Source organism: Larus michahellis, chromosome 6 (assembly GCF_964199755.1).
Source record: "Larus michahellis chromosome 6, bLarMic1.1, whole genome shotgun sequence".
Lineage (NCBI taxonomy): Eukaryota > Metazoa > Chordata > Aves > Charadriiformes > Laridae > Larus > Larus michahellis.
Window position 1 is genome coordinate 48,028,774 of NC_133901.1, and position 24,126 is coordinate 48,052,899.

Consider the following 24,126-nt stretch of genomic DNA (forward strand, 5'->3'; position numbering starts at 1 on the left):
TGGTTCCTTGGAAAGATACACATTTTAAAATCCTTATAGCTTTGTTGGCAAGTCTTTTATTTTTAATAGCCTAGTTAATCTTGAGAGGGAAAGATGTGCCATGTATGCAGACGGGGGAGTAAAGGAGAGAGAGTGGAATCTCTTAGATTACTTTACTGCAACTTTCACCCTAAATGATACTCAGTTCAGTTAAGAAATTCAGGCATAGTTCCCACTGAGGAAAGAACGAAGTGTAGATAGCAGCCCCAGGTTTGGAAAGCTTGCCATCTCTTAAAACAGAACTTCAGCAGAAGACATCTGAAAATAAAGTGCTCTGCATATAAAAAAAGAATTATGTTAGCATAAACAGTAATAAACATCCATGCTTGTTTTTAAATAATATCCTAATACATGTTAGTAATATAAAATAAGTATTCATAGATTATCCTTTAGATTTTCCAGATTCAGTGACATTTAGTGTGAATTCCCTTTGAGCAAATTTTAATTAAGCCTTTACCATATTTAACTATAGGTATATAATCCCCCAAGTGAAAACAAAAACCACAATGGAAGAGACTTTGATCACATCTCATTCCAAAAATATTTTTGCCTCCAAAGCTTTGCGGGGAAGAAAACACTCCTGAAAATGATACAAATGGTTTTGACATTAGGAAAAGTAAACAAGCAAAATAAAGATGGAGAAATCATGCGGTCAGTTTGCAAGTGCTGTTTATTGTTTGAGGCAGGGTTAAAGCCTTTTATAAAGACAAGAACGTATATGCAACCAGACTGAAAGTGACATTAGGTTATCCTAAACACCCTGATTCGGAACCCTGCTGCCTGTAATATGCCATGGCCAAAATGTGTGGAGGATCCAAAACAGACGATATGATATGAACAAACTAGGATTGCTGTTATTTTGGTAACCAAGAGACGACAAGTGCCCTAAATATTTCTAATGATTTTTTTTTTTTAAACAAAAAAAAAAAAAAGGTGGCACGTAGTTTTCCTTTATCTAATATCTCCTAGGACTTCTAATGTGAATTGGCATTTCATTTGTAGCCATCTATGACATTAGCAGAGGAGTTACAACTGGCCAAAACGTGCTTTCCAGACAACAATTTGTATGGCAAACAGCTCAGAGCTCAATTTGAACCACAGGTGGTGTGAACGCGGTAGTTCTACGTTGATCACTGATTCTAAGTATCTGCTAAGGATTTATTATAGACTTTCAGAATGAGTGAAGACTTCCATTTACTGAGTAAGGCCTAAAACGTTCAGCAGCGGTTTTCCTTTGTCGTTCTGCCAATGTCTTATTAATTTTCATCGGTCAAACCTGACTTCATGATTGCCTTCAATATCCAGTTCACTTCCACCTGCAACGGTAGCTGATAATGGACCCCAAAAGCAGGCAGCTTCTAAAAACTGACATCTTTTTCAACCAGGAAAGTGCATAAAGACCACCAAGTAACTTCAAACAAGCCAAGAACAGCCAGACAGTGATGGCTTTTAACTGGGACCAATATGAACGGGCCTGGAACAGCCCAGAGGTCAGAGGTTTTGCGTATTCCTTGGCCAATCCCGTTGTATCTAGTATATGCATGACATATTGGAAATTTTTTTCACAGTAACAAGTTCATGATTCTAAATATGTCTAACCTGTTTATCAGAAAAGCAGGAAATATGCCATGCAATTTTATTTTTTCCACTGAAAATTTGACAGTAGCCCTTCTTACATAGACCTCAAAAGGGATTAATCAGAATTTGTGTCTATAACATATTAGTAAAGCTGTTAATTCCACCAGTTACTTTTATGGACTTTTTCTCCCCTCTGAATAATCAAACCCATCTGGTGGTAATTTTATTTTATATCACTCCTTTTAAGCACTTTTATTCTTTCCAAATTTAAGCATTTAATTCCAAATGTAATCTCCGTGCAAGTTAAAAATATCTTGTGCAATAAACTAGGAATAATACACACTGTCAATATCACAATTGAAGGCTTCTTCCACATACATACAGTTAAGCTGTGCCACTATTCTACAGCATTAAAAAAATTATCACTTTTCTGAAGGTCAGAGTTAGTAAATGTTGAGAGGTAATTGGAGAATTCACAAATTTTGTTTGCCTGCAAAATTGCTTAAATCCTTTTCCTTTGCATATAAACAACTATAGAGATTGAAAATACTTTGCATGGCCAAAATATTTTCAGGATACATTTTTTTTCCCGGTTGAAAGACAAAAAATAATTCATCTAGGCTCATTTGTGGGTAGGGGGGCTGGACACCAAATAGAAAAAAATACCACTGTGAAAGGATTTGTGTAAGCATATATGAGATGATAGAAACACAAGCACTTAATTCACAGGGCAAAAAAGAAGAACAGATAAGGGCTTTTTCATCTGAAATTATAGCCTCTCTCTTTTATAAACACTTTTGATATCGCCAGCCACTTTTGCTCAACAGGCCAGCTAGAGATAAACGCGCTGCTTTTGCTAAGGCGCCAGCCGACGGAGCATGCTCACTGAAGCCCCAGGTGTGACCCCTGCTCTTCCGCGAGCGGCAATTGGACCAGGCAATCCATCACGGTGCTCCTCCTGTCAGGCCGGGTGCTCGGCTGCAGCTGTCTGTCACACTGGTGGATGGGACCTGCTTAAAGGCAATCATGTCAATCTCTGTGTGACTACTCAGACTAAGATAGAAGGATGATCTTGACAGGCTTGGCAAAGTCAGCAGAAGGCACTGGAGGACTTTAGTTACACGCTTAAAATTTAGATGCAATTTGTGCTTCGTATGTGGAGGCATTGAAGACGCATGAAACAACGCTGTGTTTTATAGCTGGTCGTCTCGGATGAATCTGTTGCCCTCGGAATGTTTTCCATAGTAAATGTAGCGGCATTTTCCCAAAATGCCTAGAATAAAAAGGAAATTAATTACCATTAGGACAACGGTGGCATGATATGCAAATAAAGCACATAACTAGGGAAATTTGAAGGCGGGAAGGGAATAGTTTTCTCTTGTCCTGCTAAAAATGTTTGTGCATTTGAAATATTCAGTATTACCATTTCAATCGGCAGTTTTGAATCCACTGGGAAAATGTGTTCAAATACCTGCACGACCTATCCCGTTAAACATACATCCACGAGTGTCTTCAAAAAATGGAATAACATAACACTGAAACATCATACACTATATTTTAAATCACAGTATCTCTCTCCTGCTTTTGAAGACCAGAAAGTCAGGGTCAAAGTTATGTTTTGTACTCTCTGTAATCTCCCTGCTACATGTTCACGATGATTAAAACCAAAAAGAAAAAAACAGCAAATAGTTACAGTTTAATGTGAATCCAGGAAAAACTTTTCAAACCTTCACAGAGCCATCCTACAAGCACCTAAAGCCATCCCTGCTTTGCAGAGAACTGAAGTGACTGGCTGAAATCCAGAGGGGAAGTCACCAACAGACGTGAGCTAGACCTAGGGCCTTCCTAATGGCTAGCCCTCCAGACTCCAGCGCCTTTCCCAGCCATACGAATAATCATTTAGCAAAAACATTTCCAAAGTAGCTCTCCAAACAACATCGCATGAGCAAGATGCAATTATAAATAATGCTAAATATCAGTATGTAGAGGATGCTTTCAACAATTAGCCAGAACGCTGCTTTTGGGAGACGAGGCACATTATCCTCAGCGGGTACAGGCAGCAAGATGCCTGAGGAAGCCTTAAGTGCTGCGAGAGAGACACACATACCTGTAGATCCCACTACCTTGTTCAAAAGCATCCCCTCTGGTGGTACTAAGTGGTATGTGAAAGCGTAAGTTCACAGTCACATCCCACCTGTGAACATCCTCAAAGATGTTAAATTTTACTAGCAGAGTTGTTCTTTGTGCCCCCAGGCACGTATAGTCAAATTAAAGTCATCTCCCACGCACGGAAGGAAGGTGAAAGAGTCTCCTCTACCTCGGGAGTGTCTTAACACAGCAATCACTGAAGAACCTGGCTCACTCACCGCCGTAAGGGCAAACATAACCTCGCCCAAAGGAGACAAACACCGCCTTACATAAAGGGTAAAGATGGGAGAGGAGCAGATCCTCAATTCATTGCTGTTTTGGCTTTCCAGGACTCACGCAGCAAATACTGTGCGCACCTGCAGTATGAATTAAGTATGCAAGCTTTTATATTCTGCATCTATTTTCCCAGTATAACGTGCATCAGATAAGCAACTAAAGCCTTGGAAGGCATGGGCTGTACAAGATTAATGTTAACCCATGCTCTTCTTTCCAAGACATCGGGATAGTAACGTATTCCTATTGAAAAAAAAAAAATAAATTGATAGGCCTGTCACTTGTTGTGAAAAACACATTTCTCTTCAGGATAACGCAAATGGAGACTATATGGTGCAGTGCTTGATCCCTTTCCCCTCCTCCACGGAGCTTTCTTCAATAATTTCAATTTCAATAATTTCACTAGTGGAGCAATTTCCACATTCAAGGGATGATACCCTCATTCCTAAAGAAGCGCCTAATGAGAAGCAAGGATTTTTTTCCCCCTAAAGAGATGATATTCCGAGTCAAACTGAAGCCGGCATTAGGTTGGTAACAAGGCCATTTAGAGCTCCAAATGTAAAGGATACGAACAGTTTATTAATGGCATTCTTCAGACTCCTTTTTCACTGGCATTGATAAAAGTCTTGTTTGAGGTCTGCCGCATTTCTTAAGGACTGGAAGCAAGACTGTTTATAGAGATGCTGGTGAGAGAGTGCTGTTTGATGAATGCTGGAGACTGTAGCTAGGTGTCAGCGCTTAGAAAATGAGGCAAGGACATGAGGTATTAATATTGTCAATGATCTCTTGACAGGAAAACAGATACTGCATTCACCGTCAGATTTAAATAGACATCAAGTGCATTAATGACAAAAGGGCAGACTTCAAACAAAGGGGGCTGTATGGCGCTGCGCTGAGCCACTCTCCGAGTTGGCAATAACCTGATCTGAAAAGACACTGTCAGGGCTACAGACAGGCCTGGGATTGTGTGCGGTGACAGAAAACAGAGATGCTGACAGAGATACCGGTGCCATATTATGCCAAGTATATTCTAACACTGTCTCCAGCCCTAACTAAATCTGACATCATTTCCTATCGCTTATAGTATCCTCCACTGCTCCGGCAGAATATTTCTCCCCAGACATCATTACAAACTCCGCTGTAGTTTTAAAGTTACTGGCAGGCCTGTGCTGTCGAGGAGGCTGGGTCTAGAGGCCTAAGGATAACCTCAGTCAATCTAAATTTGGAGTTTGCCGGAGAAGTGCTCTCATTTTCACTGATATCTCAGCTACTTGAGGTGATCTGAACACTAAAGTGTGAGGAGCTGTCACCTTGAATAAAATCCTTAAAGTAAAGACGCTCAGTTCCCGGGATGTTCAGCAAAGATGTCGGACAGTCTGGCAGCAGGAAATGAAATCCAGCTGCTGCTGCTCGCCTGGGGATAAAGGTGCTTGGGCTAGTGACAGTTAAAGTCAGCTGAAATTTTTGAACTCCTGCAGCCTACAATTGTTTAAATTAAGGAAGTGTTGTCTCCGCAGAGATTCCCTACCCAGGCACACAGCTGTGATTCGATTGCCAGGCATATTACACACACCGCTCAGAGAGTCTTGATAAAAGCACGGCTGAAAACGTTGCCATGAGACTTTATTTATCATGAAGGTTATTTGTAAAACAATAATCTTGCTCATAAATTAAATGCGGTGACTGGTTGTTTTTTTGTTTGGTTTTGTTTTCCCTCTCCATTTCCCACCTCCCTTTGGCAACCGCAGAAAACTCGGAGAAGTACAAAAGGCTTGTGTGCTGCAATGAGAATTTTGATGCTAAGGCATGTCACACATGAATTCAGGAAACCTACAGCCGCTCTCCTGCCTATCTGCTATGGTATTCATTCCTTGCAGTTCAGGGCAGGAGTACACTTGTGGTTTTGCACACAGACAAGGGGAGGAATAAGGGGGAAACAATACATCTGTGGCTGTTGTGGTGGTTTTTAATTAAAATACCCAGCACTGGCCATAATAAGCTAAGTATACCCCCTATACATCAAAACAACACACAGCATCCTGAATGAGGTTTCTGCTCGTGGTTCTTGAGAAATGACAACACAAGGTCTCTTGAGGGATCATCTTCCCCGAATGAGGATTCTAATTTTTCTTAAGTAGCTGCTCCTACCATCAGCACAAGCTGTTAAAACTATAATTATGAAAAAAATGCATTGGGAAGAATCATTTTTAAATTCACTCTTTATCTTTTAAATGTTTTCCCCCTTCGGAATGGATGTTCTAATTATGCTGGGTAAGTAATGACCTTGCAGTTGCTTGCATGTGTTGTGGTATCAGTCTTTCTTCACAAACACATTGTAATGTCAGCAACACCAGCTTTTCCTTAGCTGAGGGAAAACTCAATTATCCAAATAAATAAATAAATACATACATGCATACTAAAGCACATGAAAAATTGTTCAAGTCATGTTTGCTCCTTTTAAATCGGGCACGTGTTGCAGAGAGCTATAGTGCAGTCAGACTTCCATACACTCTCCCAGAGCAAAAAAAAGTTTGCAGATCTTCATGTATTATATGGAAAATGGTAAAAAGAAGTTGAAACGGGATGTGCTAGACTTACAGATCCCACAGCTTCGGTCACAGGTCAAAATTCAGCTCAGGCCAACGGTGACCCGAGGGAATTATTGTCTGGTAGCATCTTGTTGCCTTTCTTGGTTCGCTTTTTTTCCTAGCAAAGAAATGCTCATCTACAAAAACCCAAACACCTCTCAGCCATCACAGCTGGGGCAGCTGTTAGCAACACAGCCTTCTCCACTAGCATTCCATTTTCTGCAAAAAGTAATTACTAAAACTAAGTAGTCAAGCCAAAACTTTTGCCACCCCCTTCAAAATCTATTGCCACATCTGCCCAAGATCCCCCCCTCAGGCACCCATTTTAACATCAAATGTTTTTAATAAACCCTTCTGCAAGTGCAAACAGCAAAGTATTCACAATTAAATTTGTTTGCCAAACACATTGGTCTACAGCATACATCAGGGATTACATTTCATCCGACAGTCCCTGCCTGTCTTTCAGATGGTCTGACCACAGGTCTTCACGCTAGGAACTGTGGTCAGATAAAGTGTAGCACTTCACACGCAGACTCAATATTCTAGCAGAATTCCACTTTGCCTAACTTTAATTTGAGTACAGCAACTAAATCCTCCACTGCCAATTTGTATTTGATCCATATTCATGTCTTTTTCCACAACCTGCTGTTGTATAGTTTTGCTATGGGCTATTAAACAGCTGCCATGTTCCACCAAGAAGCTGGGTGCGTTTCAGTGTGGTTATACTACCAATCTGTAAATTGTTTTGAGACCCTTCAGGATGAAATATCAACACCATTATCATTTTTTTCATAGGCACTTGGGCATTTTCTACAATTAATGAACAGAAGTTGCAAAATTCCCTTAAATATTAATATAAACTTCCTTTAAATGAAAATAATTCCCTACCTACAACATTTAGAGGAGAATAAATACCCATCTACAGTTTCAAGTCTACAATGCTACTGATTTAGGCAAAACACTTCTATCCGTTGAATTAATTTAAAACTCTTAAAAACCTTTCATCTAAAGGATAAGTAAAGCTGGTTTGAAACAAAAAAAAAAACCAAACCCTTTGTACAGGAGTTTAGTAATTTTTCAGTTTATATTTATCTTCATGGAAATTCTAACAACAAAACAAAAACCAACAAAAGAAACCCCAAACTATAAAAACATTAGCCTGACATTTACCAAAATCAGCTTGAAATCTGGGGAGCACAGATACAGGTAAAGCTTCACAGCACACTACGGTGGGGGCCTGGGAGGGGAGGAGAGGAGAGATGCTAAATAACTAACAGCGACAGAAAAGAAAGAATAAACAGAAAGTTGACTTGGACTGGAGTAGAGCTCTTTTAGTTCTGCTGTGACTTGTGGCTGTAACATCAGGGAGATAATTCACAAATGTTAAAAAAAAAAAAAAAAAAGGGACTTTTTTTTCCCCAAAAACATTGAGTGTTTGTCCAAGTCACTGAGTCTTCTTATGTTCATTCATCTGCTTTAACTTGCTGACATTCATTTATTTATAGTTGGGCCTTCATAGTTGTAGAAATACATTTTTATAAACAAGAACAATAGTTTGAGCAATTAGAAACAAAAAATCCTTTGCTTTTGGGGATCTGTTAGAGCCAATAACATAAAAGAACAGCTTGTTGGTGGTGGTCCACGTTCTGTAAAATGGACCAAATTTAATCAAAAATTTAAAGCTCTAAGCTTATAGGACAAGAAGGGAGGAAATTATAGACAGACTTTTTGTACTTCCATGTCATCTACTGGTGGAACAAAAAGATTGTTTCTATTGAATATGCTCCAGCCTATGACCTCTCTGACACAGGAATCTGAGAAGATCACTTGGAAGATAAGAAAAGGTGTAAAGGATCACCTGGGTCACTCCCAAAAGCAGCCAAGTATGTAAATCAGAGAGGTCCACTCTTCACCCTGCCCCAGCAAACAAACCACTGTCAGTATGAGGAAGCTGAAGCTCAGTAATTGCAACGTGACACAGGAAAAGAACAGAAGAGTTGCAGCTGTCATCGCTAATGTGAAGGGATCTCTGACTACTACAATTAAATCTGTTTGTTGCAACCACAGTTTCCAGAATGCCAGATTACAAGCTGCAGTCAAGACTCAGGATCTAGACTCCTTAAATCAGAGCTGAGGGAACAACAGAAAGAGGAGGATACAACAGATAAGGATGGGAATGCCTTTGGTTGTGCTACAGCTGAATGCTGTAGAAGGGTCTTATAAAGACCTGAAATATCATAACAATAAACCAAAACCAAACAAAAATTCTCTAACATAGCATCATAATACACCTACATGTGCTCAAATAACAAATGCACAAATACGAAATTCCCTTATGTTATAAAGTAATTAGTTTATTTTTAAGAGGATAGAAACACTAAATGTAACCAAAAATAACACATAGTGCCTCTAAAACTGCCTGTGCATAAAGGGATCGGGTTGTGCTCGAGAAGGCTGAGGACAGAGCAGAATTCCCACACCATGGCCACAATACTCACAGAGTGGTCCCCCAGTACTCCCAAAGAGGTCCCCAGGGATTAGGGAATGTGGTCCATTGTACGTGTCCTGGAAAAGGACATTCCTCCAGTAGCAAACTGCTGATCCTGATTCTCCCTGTCTCTGTGGGCCACACCGAAGGAAGGTAACCTTCACATTCAGGGGAGATGAATTACCTCCTTGGTTTGCTCCCGGCACAGGGATGCCAAAAAGTGATAATATTTTCCTCTGGACACCCTACAGCGTGGGGCACAAAGCAGTCTTTCAGACTGAAAGAATTACCAAAAAGCACAAAATCAAGCCCAGTCTACAGCAGTGGTGTTGGAATTATACACCTAGAGTTACAGCTGAGAGGAATCAGAGCAGGCAAACTAAGACACTGAATTATTGCAAGTATCCTGCACAGACAAGTACTGCGACATGTCAAGTCTCACTGGCCTGTTTGTAGGAAGGGGGGAAGAAAAGGGGGAGTACGTGGGGAAGCGAGAGTAGGGGAGGGGAGGGGAAGCAGTCAACAGGGAGAGGATGTTGGAAAAATTTGCAATGAAGGTGATAGGAATACAAAGATGTGAAGTTTGCGTCCCGGGCCAAGGGAGCTGCATAAATGTTCAGTGTAAACTAGCAGTCAAGCTGATGTGTGATAAAGTGCAGCCTGCTGTAAATACACTTCAGGGCTCCCAGTGCAGCTGGGGATGAAACTTGTAATTTAGAAGGGGGGGGGGGGTGAAGGAAGAAAAAAGAAAACGTAAAAGAAAAAAGAGGAAAGAAAAAAATGCACTGCAAGCTTTTTCTCACATAATCTGTTACTGGAAAATTGAGAAGCTTGTCCAAGTCCGTGGGAATAAGCTGATGAGCTGATACTTAATAATAAACCATATTGTGTCATGGTGCGGAGTCATCTAGATCCATTCAGGCCACAAACTATATTACTTTATACAGCCCTGGCTGACATACATTTAAAGCCCTCCACACATTAAGGAGCCATTAGGCTGACAGATTAAAAGTTATCTTGGAGCTAATGTTTCCATTATGCGTATCCTGGCAGTGGAACAATCAACACACTGTTCCTCAGATGTCATACTTTGTTTAAAAAAAGGGTAGGGGGGAGAGTAAGGGGAAAGGAGGGTATCTCTCCCTCCTTGAATGACATTGACATGATCAGCTTTGATCTGGGCATGTGCTGTCTACAGATTCTCTACTGTTGGCTAAAATAGGAGCATTTAGGGCATAATACTTTAAATCATTAACCAGTTCCGTACTCCTCCGGGTATCATTGTTACAATTTAAGGTCCTACACTTGGGATTTCTTTGGAATCTTTCCATGCTTATTGTAACCATCATCAGAGAAATATGTTAGTGGGGGGAAGACGTCTCGCTCTAGCGAAAATGAAGCAAAAAGCACCAAACAAAAAACCTAAATGCTTTTGTTTCTTCAGTGCATCTTTACCATTTTTGCACTCTCAAATAATGTCATGGATGGAATTAATGCCAACCTCATGATGAAATATTTCTTGTTGAATACGTTGAAATTTTCAAACAGGTTGTTTTTTTTTTTTAATTACTCAGACACATAAATTTTATCATCAGCTGGGTAGTGCAGTCAAAGAAACTTAAGCGCACAGAAAGCATCAGCATGCCAGATATTATGGGTGAACTGATGCTTAACTTTGGATATATTGAATACCCTTGAAGGGGATGGAGGAAAGGCAGTATGGGTTCACAGTTCTTTTAGTCTTTTAAAACACTTCATGTATCTCATTCTCTCATATGTGGTCTAAATAAAAGTAGTAAAGGCAGAACGAATTACTGTAAATATCCAATGCAAGTCAGATTTCATCTGTTAAAATACCCTTCATCTCTAAACCAATGTCACAAGAGCTTACTTTTCTTCTATTAATGACCAAATACCCCAAACTGGACTAGCAATTGCAGTAACCAGCAAAAAGCCATTCCCCGCCAGGACAGCCCCGTCTCCCCGCTTCCCTCCCGTCAGGCAGCGTCAGGCCGGGAGCATCAGCACTAGAGGGCAGCATGCATTTGTCTAAAAAACGGACCACACCAGCAAACTAAATATTCCGATATGACAATTAAAGCAATACTGTTTGTTAGTTTTGCAGCCAATTTCTTGTTCTGTCATGATCAAAGCCTATATTTATACAACCCCTGCTTTCAGCCTTTCGCCCAGGAGCCTGACTTCTGGTGGACTGATCTCAGTGAGCATCAGTTTGTGTACACAGATGGCTACAAAAGGATGTCACTGGGTAGTGGTCTGAACAAAAGGCTCAAAATGTTGTATGGGGGGAGGTGACCGTCCGTCTACACCAGCGGCTTCCACTGCAGCTGGGGTGGCACTTGTTATTCTCTCACATTCACAACTTAAATTGTAGCGCTGTTTCAAACGATGTTTCTATTACTTTTGGTAATGCAAGAGTCTGATCACTGAAGTGACACTTTTAATATATTCAGGATGGTGGAGGAAAAGGAGGTTGTAAAATCCCATCCCTACCATATATTAAAGTTCAGCTGTTCAGTATACACTCACCACATTAACTTAGATGATTTTCAGTTAATTTGGCTAACATATGCAAAAATGGCATTTCTGTAGGCTGCTCTATATTTTGGGCCACACTCCACTAATAATACTTACATTAATCAGCAATGGAGTTAAACCATAAAGAATGACAGGGTCATTAAAAAAACAGAAAGTGAGTATAATTATATTGTACTTCCCAAACTTTAACCATGCACAGATTGCATTAGCAGTAAAATGTGACGGGGGAAAAAAGAGGGAAGTAAGCTCTTTTAGTAACTACGATAGAATTAAACAAACGTACCATGATTTATGGGGCAGAAAGCAAACTTTTGGAATAATTGTTCGGAAAGTCTGCAAGCATTCCAATAAAATTACAAATTCTTATGTGAAAAAAATTTGAGCAGCAGGGCCCTTCTGGAGAGTTTAGACATAAATTTGGCTCATCTCATGAGTAAAACTTGCTTTTGGATCTCAAATGTGTTCCTGCTGGAGGAGTTCACATTAGGAAAAAAAAAAAGCCATACAAAATTCAGTCTGGCTCAACTGGTTTGAAATTTCTCAAGAGAGTCATCTGAAATAAAGACAAGTTGCTTTTTATTTTTAAAGCTGGGAAAGAAAGTCTCTCAAATAAAATTAAAGAGCATAATGAAATAGTGTTGCTGTCACATTATGATACAGTTAAGGGAACCTTCTTTGCATGCCGTTACTCGCTCCTTTCCACACGCCCTTCCGCAGAAACAAACGAAACATTTAACTAATTGCTAATGATAGGATTGCTATGATTCTTCCTAATACAAAAGCAAGCGCTTTTAAGAATCTGATACTGCAAGGCCCTGGACTCCCTTGATTTCCAGTGGAAGCTGAAGGCGTTTGGCACTTTGTAAGACACATCCGGACCCCACAGAACTGGTGAGCTCCTTTCTCATTTCTATAGCTGTTGCTATGCATGCACCAAATGAAATCAGAAATGCATCTGGAACCAAACACCCAAAGTGTTCGGCAAATCTCTAGTTCTCTGAACTAAGTCTGGGCTTGCCTTTTAGCAGAATTTTGTTCTATGCTATATCGCATATAACACCATCTGCTATTGCTAAATACTTGCTGGCCATAGTCTAGTTCCCAAACCCCGACTGCCTCCAGTACTGAATGCCAAAACATTGTCATTGTTTCCTATCCTCAACTCCTTTCCCCCTTCCTCTGCCTCCTATTAAAAACATGCTAATGAGAGTGAGGCTGAAGGTTAAATCACAGTGGACAGCAGAACATAGTTTACAAGTGCACTTTGAGCCTCCGTGGAAGCTTTTGCTAAAGATAAAAGATAGGGGGCTAAGAAATAGCTCGAGAGAGGCACATGACAACCCCTCCATTAGGGTCAGAGTCATTAAAGTTTAGTCAAAGCACCAAAGACTTTCTAACAAGTATTATGCTTAGCAAACGTTTTCCACTGGAGCACGGATATTGGTGAGAGCTTTTGGAGTGTGTCAGTTAATCAGTATTCACCCGCTTTGACAGCTTGAAATATTACTCACTTATTTGGCTGGTTCAAATTTGTCAGACTTGACTATGTCGTAAGTTAACATGTCCCCATATTAAAAAAGAGCCAACTGGCAAATGTGCACATTGGACCTAATAAAACACATCTGGCCAAACAATCAAGCAACACTGATCACTGTATCACTCACAAGCACAAATTAACAGCGACTGTCTTTGAGACTACCAAGCGAAGCAGGAAGCAATAACCTGCTACCTACTACTTTACCAAATATCCTTTAAATGGTTAACTGAACGATAAAACCTCCACCACATTCTGTTTCTGGGACATTCAATTGCTTGGTTAAAGCTGCATAAATATCTCAGATGTCTTGGGTCATTTGCAATGACAAATGGAAGAAACGCTTAAGACAGAAGCTGTCCCTCAATCCAGAGAATGTTTTTTGGCCAAGGAAGCCCCATCTGCCACAGGAATGCCATTTAGGCAATGGCTCTTACAGGTAATACGCTTCACCTTTGCTCTCAGAGTAGGTGCCATTAAAACAGAAAGTGCTCTGAAGGTAGCAGGTAGTCCAGGATTAGACCGTCACATGAATTCACTGTGGGAAAGCTCATCACATACAGTCCCCATTTGTTTAAACATACCCAACAGTGGGGTACGTGGTGGCTGCTGTTAAGCCTGGGGCAGCACTGAACAGTCTCTGTCCTGAAGGAGTAAGTGCTGGGCACACTGACTTCCACAGCATCCTTTGTGCTTTCCGACAGAAGCAACGCACAGCACAACCGTCCTACTGAAGACCTCAAAGATCTCAAAAGCAGTAACAAAAAAAATGATACACGAAAGATCTTTTCAGGGATAAGTAAAGCTTGACCACTTACGTGTGTGCAGTGAACCCTCTGGTCCTTTCAGAGAGGCTCCTGGGAAGCAGCTACATGCTACTGAAGTTATTTCGGTCTTTGGGCAAAACAAGCTTGACATCCCTGTTGGCATCTCTGCTGAGAAGAGACACTGGCCTTACTCAGAAAACATCAAATGTGACTTTCTGCTAGCTGTGGCGAAGCTGAATACTGAAGGCAGAGGGAGGAGAGGTCACAGAGGAGGCAGTAGTTAACGGGGTAAAGTGAGTGTTATAATCCCCAAATTGCAGATAGACTGAATGTTTTCAGACAATTTGCCTGTCTAAACCAAGACAGTATCATTTTTCTTTCTTCTAGGAGAGGGTTAAGAATAATCTGAAGCTTGGAAAATGGCTGCTGTTGATACTAGTGAGGCCTTCTCTTTAACTAGATCCTTCAGGAAAAAACAAATTAATCAACAGCCAGCTGAAGTGGGTTTAATGATTGCATTCTGCATACAATCAGCTTTTCCCTTTTCAAGGGCCATCAATATGTCAAGGGAAGACATATCTGAAGGATATAGCTCTTAACATCAAGGTTATCTATTCTCCACAAGGCTCCCACTCCTTACTGGGCTGATACTTTACACTGCCTGTGTCTAACATTTTCATCAACTCTGCAATCAATCAAGGTAATAATGTTGTGCAAAAAATCAATTAACAACGCAATTAAACTTTCCTTATTATCTCAAAGGGCTGAAATAATACCTAAAGGGAAGATAGACTCACTGAATGCAGACATCCATAACCCAATGTGAAAGTGAATTATGAGGTTAGACAGATGCAGGCATGTACTGGCGCTGTTATTTTCAAAGGGATATATCTCATCCAGGCAGTGTATCAGTCACCACCAATCCCATACCCTAAAATTCCAAATTACTTTTAAGAAATATACGATGTGCAATATCCATTTCATATTCTCTTTTAGAGATAAACCCCCCAAAATCCGAACAGGAGTATTATTCAAAGACAAAATGATCTTTCAGAGAGAACATAAAATATAAAAGCTATAATAACATTTACATCTGTATACCACCCATGTCTGTAAATGCAGGTCATCAATTATACATAATCTGTAGTGAATAAGGAACAGAAGAAGCAGCACAACACTTAAAGCCCAAAGGCTCAAATTTGCAAATACCTTGCATCAAGTACACTGAAGGAAGAGCCCCGATATAAATACATGCAGCAACAACAGCAAGGACCTAAGTATCGCTCACTGAAAATAAGACAGAGTGCCTATATTATTTTGTAATTACATTCAACCCTCACGGAAACATCATTCCCAAGAGCTGAGAGTTTTAAAGTGCATTGAAAGCAGACAATTAACCCCTTGCTGTTGGGAGGATTTGGGTTTTAGCATAAAGACGTTAAGGATCAGGGGCACTCAGCACACCAACACAATGGAGTTAATATAGTTAGGAACCCAGGTGCAATAGCCTTGTGTCAGAGATGCATGGATGAGGATTTGGGGGAGGGAGAAGAAAAGAGTAGAGAAAGAATACATCTAAAATTAACTACCACATGACTGATCTTACTAGTCCCCAGGGACAAACAGAAAAAAATGTTGTTATACAAAGAAAATGACCGCGACCAAGCTAGGTGTTTCGTGGGTTTTTTTGACACCTATCATTTTCTATCACACAACCTGAGCATTCCCCCTCAGCCCCCCTCACTCATTTCCCAACACACACACACACACACACGTAGCCTTCAGCCTCCGTTGTTTTCATTTAACATGGGCAAAAAGATAATGAAAACAGAAAACATTTAAGGGAAAACCTATGTCAGAGCGACAAGCTAGGATCACATCCTGTAATAAGCTCAGGAAAATTTGGAAGCGGAAAAGGTTTCCCTTAAACACCGCGCTTTGAATTCCTCTATTAAAGGGCACTCTGTGTGTCTGTGTTAGCAGAGGTGTCCTACAAAGCATTTCTCCCAGCAGGGTTTGCTTAAGCACATAACAGCTGCAGTTTAGAAATGGTCTATTCTTACAATTAGCTCATGTAGTGCAAGTGGCTTGTTTAGACCAAGAACATCTTTTTTTGTTGATAAGTCTCCCTGGTTTTGTCTTTGTCTTGCACTTCCTGCTCTTCCTCCTGCTACCCCCCATGCTGCGGAGTCAGTCATGGGTGAGACACAAATAAGTGGATTCCAAACTACATTTTCCACAATTTTTGAGATGTTACACACTTTTCCTGCATGGATTTGAGGCATTAGTCTTACTCCAGAATTAGAGAATTCAGCCATTACTATCTTAACCTTTAGGAACATAATTAATATGTTTTCATTTTCAATGACTTCATTGTGTGTCTATCAACTGGAACCATTCCTGCTGTGTATTTGATTCCACTGACGATGGGGTGTGTTGGATTTTAAATGATGTGCTAGCACTTCTGTTCCCTATATACTCTAGTTTATGTGTTATTCATGACTTGCATTTGGAGACATGGATGATACACAGATGTAAATGTTATTAAAGCTTTTGTGTTTTAGATTCATTGTGAAAGACTTCTTTGTTTTCAGATAATTCTTTTAACCATCACAAATAACCAGCAATACATGACATTGTCTCGAGACTTTTTTTCTTTCCTGTTCAGCTTTTTGATGAAGAGATTTTTTTTTTTTCTCCCTAATGTTCTCTCTTCATCAAAATAAAATATGGGATAAAGTGACAGACAGCCAAGTTACACCTGCAAGATAATGTAGAAGTAAACCCTTTTTTTGTCATGCGCTCATTATACAAAATCAGAACCAAAAGTAACTTCACGTTTTAACAGCTGTCAGGGCTGTGGGTCCCAGTTCAAGAAGGCTACGACTGGCATAATTCTCAAACTGCTTTCACCCTTTAACATCACATTCGTATTCCTGAGGAATTCAAAATGAACATGGTAAAGAAAAACGTACTTTGCCAAATCACGGTTCCCTATCTTCTTTTTCCCTTAGATTAAAATTTATTTTAGATTAATAGTTTTGTACCACTATTTAAAGATTTTGACTATATGACAGGCATACTGTGTATCTTTGTTGCTCTGGTACTATGTAGGAAAAAAAATTGAAACACAAATATGTACTTAAATGCACGGTACATATCAGCCTTGCAAACGTTATCCAGCCAGTAGTCAGAGGCAATTTTTTTGATGGACAGATAAAACACTATTAAATTTTTTCATCGTCACTTATTAAGGCAAAGGGTGAGCACGCAGATTTGTGTGTCTGGGCTGGTAAATCTTCAAGACAGCTGTATGAGGCTGCTGTACTTAAGTACAGATATACACCTACGTAACTTTGAACTCAAAGAAGCGTGCTCTCAAAAAGCCATGTTTAATCACTAATAATTCTGTCATTTGACAATATTTTTCCATACATCTTTAGATACTTTCTCTCAATGAAGTTGAACCTCACTTCAAATGTAAGGTCTTGAAGTTCTCACATTTTCTGCTTTTTTACTTTAAAATAAATATTTTACAGAAGTTTTTTTATCATTACTACTTCTATATTTCATCCATTAAGCCTATAGTACATAGCAGCGGCTTCTCTACAGAATTTAAATATTCAGAAACCACGGTAAGAGGGATTCCTTGGCTGAAATTCAAGCTTCTTGTAAAAATCTAACTTGGAGTAATTTAGTCAAATGGTATAATGGGTTGACCAAGAAAATAACTTATTATGTCTTCTGCTGTAGGAGTAGCGTGCTGGATAGTGGCAGCTTGCACTCCCCAACGTACCATTTTACAGAGGACTTCATATTTTGCTGTGAATAGTTACTGAAAAGAGAGTTTTCCATCTGACAGAGAGAATCAATCTAACGTCACCCACTCTTTACCTCCAATTTTCTACTAGCACCACCTCCGTCTGGTGCAATCTTGTTAATGTTTTGCTGTAGAATCCTGCTGTTTTACTTCACATGCCACTAAAGCTTACTGCTTTTGAGCAGTTTTAGAAAACTGCTTTTGATCTTTATGAAACAGAAGACAATTTTTGAAACTGAACCAAACTGTAACTTAATTCAGCAGGACACCACAACCCTGCTTCTAAGTCTTTGATGCTTCATTATGACAATAATAAGGCTCCAACCTTCCCCTTCACCAGTCCCATTGAAGCCAGCTCAGAACTAGTCAATAGACCATTTCTAATGGCCACAAAACAGTATGTCATGGCTCAGTTGCCTTGCACTGTGTTCCAGGCAAAGCCATAGGATTTACGTGGTGTGGTCAATGGAAGGAGCAACCCACTCCGCACTGCAGGATGTAAGATCAGGGGAAAGAAACGTGTCTGGAAGCATCATCAGATTAGGCCATACTGGGTCCTTGAGACTAAGAAGCCATTCTATTTGGGATAAGTGACCAAGGGTCAGCAGAAGAAGGCAAAAAAAAAGAACCATTTTTGTATTATTTCAATCTTGTGCTGCACTTTGAGTTCCTCAGCCTTCACAGACTGCCTGGCCAATGTACTCATTTCATTCTTTTACTTCTCATCATGTAAACACATATTTATTTATGGGTTTGCTCAAAAATGTAAATAGTTCATCATCCAGGGAGTAGACAAGATTAACATTTTCAGATCCTTCTTCAACAATTATTTTGTTATCAACATGTTTATAAATATGACACTATCAATCTACAACATTATTTAGCAAAATCTGGCTTTATTCACAATATTAGTAGCAACCTTATCTGAAGTAGACCCTGATGCCACATAACATGGAGATGTTGAGGTAGATATTGCTGTTAAAATAAAATTGCCTGCCTGCCAAACAGGAGTCAGACATGTTGGGTGCCTCTGTAGTGGTATGAGATTTTTGCCACTCCCCACTCCCCCAGTGCACTTGTCTGCTTTAAACAGTCTTTGGTAAAGCCACCATAATATGCTTAGAGATCATGAAGTTGGAGGTCAGGCATGAAACCTCTACCAGGTGACTCCCTGCACTGTTATTAAGAACAATTATTTAACTGAATGGAATATTCCAGAGAGATGATGAAGTCAAGAAAGGACCAGTTCAACCAATCACCAAAGAAGGATTGAGACCATCCTCCACCCTCCCTCCCTGAAGTAGTTCCACAGTATACATCACCAGAAGCTTATGAGACCACTCTAGACCATCAAGAGTCCATTCAGGCAAGATCAGCCAACAAACGGAGCACTAAAACAGATTACAGAAAGATGGTAAAACACGATCTTCCCTTTTTCTTCCATTTATTAGAGTTTTTGGTTTAACATGGAAGAAGTTCGTCTTCTTATAAGACCAAATGATATGACAACAACATTTTTCTTTATCTAAAGAAAATAAATTCATGTGGTCTTTCACACAGCCAAGCCACTGTGCAGGCCTGGTGAATCTGGCAGTCTTGTATAGCCTCCTTCCCCATTTATAGCAATGATGGGTAAGTCCTGGACACACATGACTCTAAAATTTATTGACTTCAAGTGCAATTAATATCCAAGCCTCTGGGAAGCTTATACAAAGCTATTGCTCTGTTCAAAGGGGAAAAAAGGGCCATCAAATGGTTATTCTGAAAGTTATTTTTCTGTTTGTCTTTGTCTCAAAAAGGAAAGGGGGAGGGGGACACGACTGCTCCATAATTATAAATCTTCTGAAATTGTAACTCAGGAAAAGACTTTTCAAATAAAATGTTTCCCAGAAAAGAATATTTGGCAGCGGTTGGCTCTTGTTTTCCCTAATAACCATTAAAAGTCTGCCCTAGTAAACCATTTTACTGCAACGTTTGAAATGGTAGAGTTTACATTTTATTTAATGAATAGTTGCAGAGCATTAAAGCAACATCTCGTCGGCAAAACAGCTCCTTATCCTCGCTTTGTCTCAATTGGTTTTTTTACATTTCATTTTCAATGACATGTCAGCCGTCTCTCACCAACCTCAAAGGAAAGTTGAATGCAGGGCTTACAAAGTTAAGCTGACATTTGCTCTCTTCCAATAAAAAATATTTAGTCCATTAAACATAAATACCTGTCATTATGATACATGGACTGGGTACAAGCCTCCCGTTTCCCTCTGATGTTTATTACATCCAAACAACTGCAGTGCCTGCATGTTTTCAACTTTAGTGTATTGATTAAACTTTTAAATGGCTGCCATATAACCCAGGGACATCAGGAAGATTAATTTGCGTCAATGTTCATCTGTAATTCATTAGCCATTTATTCTTTACAACCACATGGGCTATCAAGAAAATGCAGGCCATTTTTCACTCTGCACAGGCTTGGGAACAGATCCTGAAATTTGTGCTGCATACAAATAAGCTCCCCAGGCCCGGCCACTTAAACTGCTTGGCTTTTCAAAAGTTAAAGTTGGGAATAACAGCAGAAAAAAGGGAACATAAAAAACCAGAAATGGACAAAATATACGTCCTCGGGGTACTAGGGATTTAACTGAGTTTGTCCACTGTCTTTTCATCCATGGATTATGGTTTCTTATTTCAGTCAGATTAAAATAACTGAAACTTGTTTCTGTGCAAAGGCCATAAATAAAATGAGTTGCACCCCCCTCTAATATCTTCTAAGATGCAGTTACTTGGAGAAAGCTAGAAAGCGGCAGTGAAGTATAAAAAGCTCATGCCTCAAGGAGGTTGTAGCTGTGAATCTAAGAAAAGGATGCAGTTTTAACCAACTCTCACATTTATTGTGGATTCCAGTCCTGCCTTTATTTGGTAAAATGCCCAGCTAAATATTGGTATGTTTCCTTAGGGTAGAGGTAAGCCATCTGGCTCCTTGCTTTGCCCTGCTGACCCCTTGGCACAGTATGAAGTGCATATTAAATAAGGAAAAGGAAAGAGAACAGCTATAAAGCAAACAAAAATGCACATGAATTTTACATTTACAACATGGAAAGATCAATGAAATGCATCCTGGTTTCTTTCCTCTTCGCTACCTATAAATAAAGTAGTGTCACTGTGCTAGGTAAACGCATAGTCGTAGAGCATTAGACTCACTGAGCGTAATGGCAGTAATCTAGATTCCAAAAATGAAGATCTCATAAGACAAAACCGACAGGTTCCCTGTTGCAGAGAGGAACATAAGCATAATAGCACCCTGTAACGAACAGAGAAATCTCCACATAGGCCTAATACATCATTTAGGATGTAATGATCTCTACCTACAGCAACAGTCACTGTGCTGCCATTTTAAAACGCGGATTTATGCATACATTTGAAAACAAGGAAGAATCAATTGCTCCTACTATCAGTGATCAGCTCACTGTTAAATATCAACCTGGGTGAAGAGAACCCTGGAGAGAGCACCTGAATCCGGCAGAATCCCAGCCATAGCATGGGTGCAAAGAACGAGTACAGTAAGCTACAGAAGGACATCGCTTCAGCAAGTTTGTGGGACTGAAGATGACAATGAAAAACACGGCCCTGGAACTCTGGGAGATGATTTGCCAACTTGGCCAAATAAAGATTTTCTACAAAGATTTAGAAAAGGCAAACATGACGTATGTGAATGACAAAGCTTCTGTTGTGAACGTGTTGTCCTGTTTATTACAAACCTCACAACTGTCAGGCTGATGCCACGTCCACCTGCCTGTGCAGCCTAGCCGGGGCTCCCGACACCCCCAGCGAGGTGTGACGCCGCTGCAGAACGTTCTCTGCTAAGGCACAGCGGGGAGCAGCAGGCTCTAATCAAGCCCAAGGAACACACAGGAGGCGATGGTGTATCTGAGTAACCTGATCTGTGAAGCAGCAAGAGATTTTGGCCTATGTCCTCCAGCAGTGTAACTCCAAAGAAATAAATGCTGCCCTGCCATTATCTTATCAGCCAAAAATCTGCCATTTGGTGCATGCCTCTGCAATACCAGTGCCTATATAGGCCATCTGCAGGTGGCATTGCTAAGCGGCATTTCTCTGTCAGTTGACTGGCTTGTAAACGCCCCAAAATAATTGACCTAAAAATGAATTACTAGATACACAAGGATATACTCAAAATGCTTTTGTGTTTTATTACATGCTTGAAGTTTAGAATGAGTTCATCGAAAGATTCATTATGGTTCATCAATCTCACAAGCAAACCCGAGTTGATTTGTGATTTCATTTTTCCCAAATACTTACTTCTAATAGGCAGGAGAAAATTAAATGAGTTTTGGTCAGATATTTGGACTCCTTTGAATCTGAAAGTCGAGTCAAAAAGAATGTTGGGAAATGAGCCAGTTAAAAAGCCATATGCACAAGGAAAAAAGTCCATTTATCCAAATCTGGATGGTTTTATGCTGTACACATAACCTAAGTCACTCTAGTCTGCATCTTGCCCCACTGCACAAGGAAAAGATGAAATCTCACCTTAAACTTTTTGTTTGGTTTTGGTTTTGTCAGCTCTAGTTAGACCTTCAGAATAGTTTAAATATGATTTGTTTGTAGTGAATTAATACCCGACTATGACAGGAGACATACAAAGAACTTCAGCAATGACAATACCCGTATAACAAGAGAGTTGGAAATATTGCAAAATTTACCTAGACTAAGTAACAAAAAGATGCAGTGCAAAAACTGTAACTTCAATTAAGAAAAACAAAGCAAATTGTAGCACAATCATGGAGTTTCTATTGCATCAGAAAAAAAAAAAATCTTAGATAATACACAAAACAATTGCAGGTGTCCTAGAAGGAGCCATTATAAATTCCGTGGAAAACATTTCTGCAGGTATCCAAAGCTACCTCATAGTGCTCTCAAAAGAGAGTGTTTCCTTAGAAACTTTCACCTTTATTTTTTCTATTTTCTAGCATCAACTTACAGTACCACAAAGCTGAGGCGCAGCAAGAGCTTGGGGTTCAGTTCTTTAGTGGGCTGATTATAACATATCTGCAACACCAGTGATACAGTAAAGGAGTAGAAATCACAAAGGCAGGCTCACCAATCCCAGGATCTAATTAAATCTTGACAAATTAGGTACAGCAGCCCAGGGGATCGTTTGCCATTGTGCCCAGGCTGTAAAACTCCTTTCCTGGGACTGTCCCTTACAGGCTGCATGCCACGGCTCTGTGGCACAGGAGCTGGCTATTGTGGCTCACCATCGTGCCCAGACGCTCTCATGCTGCAGGAATCTCCAAATGGGAAGAGTAGGTGGCTTTGAACTCGTGCTTACACCAGGGGGGCCTAAAGCAGCGAGCTCAGGACTCAGCCATTTGTTTTCATTTTCATATAATGATGTGTCTAGCTCTCATGGTTGCACAGAAAACTGTATCAACTCGAACCATATGTTAACTGAGGCAGCAATATGTTCTTAAATTGGCAGACAGCTCAAAATGACAGTTCAGCAAGATGTGAACTATTTTCAATCATCTCAATAGGGTGTTAACTCTGAAACCTAAACATTGCCTGTATATATATTTTGTTAACCATTTCACTACAAAATACTTTGAGCAAGATAGGTAACCTGTTCCTCCACACTTTTCCAAGACAAAACATCCCAACTTCTAATTTGAAAGCATCTGTCTATATAAATTGGCCTAGTTACATACTTGGCTCAATCATTTTGAGCATCTCACAATCAATGTATTTATCCTTACACAATCACGAGGCAGTGAAGTGCTGTCATCTCCTTGTTACAGATGGAGAAAAAAAATGCAAGAACACGATAAAAAGGAAACAGAACGCAGATCAGCTGAGCTTAAGACTTTTGTCTGAACCAGTAGATTAGCCTTTCCTTTTATACGGAAGTTATGTGGAGACAGCAAAAAATCCACTGAATTAAAGTAAGTAACAGAGGCTGAATATTTAAGAGTAGCATTATCCATATATGTAGCGGATTTAATTTTTAAGAGGTTGTGTGCAGTTCAGTTTAAATTAATTCAGTTCTTTCACTGAATGCCATAGAATTTCCAAGGATTTGCTCAATTTAAGGCCAGCTTACCGCAGAGCACAGAATCTTGTGCCCTTACCTCTAGCTGGTCAACTTTATTAAACAGCGTCTTAGCTTTAGGCTATAGCACACAATAAAATAAATGTAAGACAAATGCAAATTTTAAAACCAACAGAAGTTGGTCAAATAAACACAGGATCCGAATCAGTAACACTTTTTAAAGTCATACCTGCCTAAAACCATGCACAAAAAGAAAATAACAAGACTTAAA

At 39.9% G+C, this 24,126-nt stretch overlaps 1 protein-coding gene across 2 annotated transcripts in view; it reads right to left on the reverse strand.

Moving 5' to 3' along the window:
* Positions 1 to 402: 402 nt before the first annotated feature.
* The window catches only part of LRMDA (leucine rich melanocyte differentiation associated), a 707,689-nt gene continuing 683,965 nt past the window's right edge, over positions 403 to 24,126 (reverse strand). The window contains exon 9 of one of the 2 annotated variants that reach the window (XM_074592366.1): positions 403 to 2,890. In XM_074592366.1, coding sequence (XP_074448467.1) covers positions 2,811 to 2,890 — 80 coding nt within the window. In that variant the 3' untranslated portion in view covers positions 403 to 2,810. The remainder of the gene's footprint in view (positions 2,891 to 24,126) is intronic. The other variant, XM_074592367.1, reaches the window with a different exon arrangement.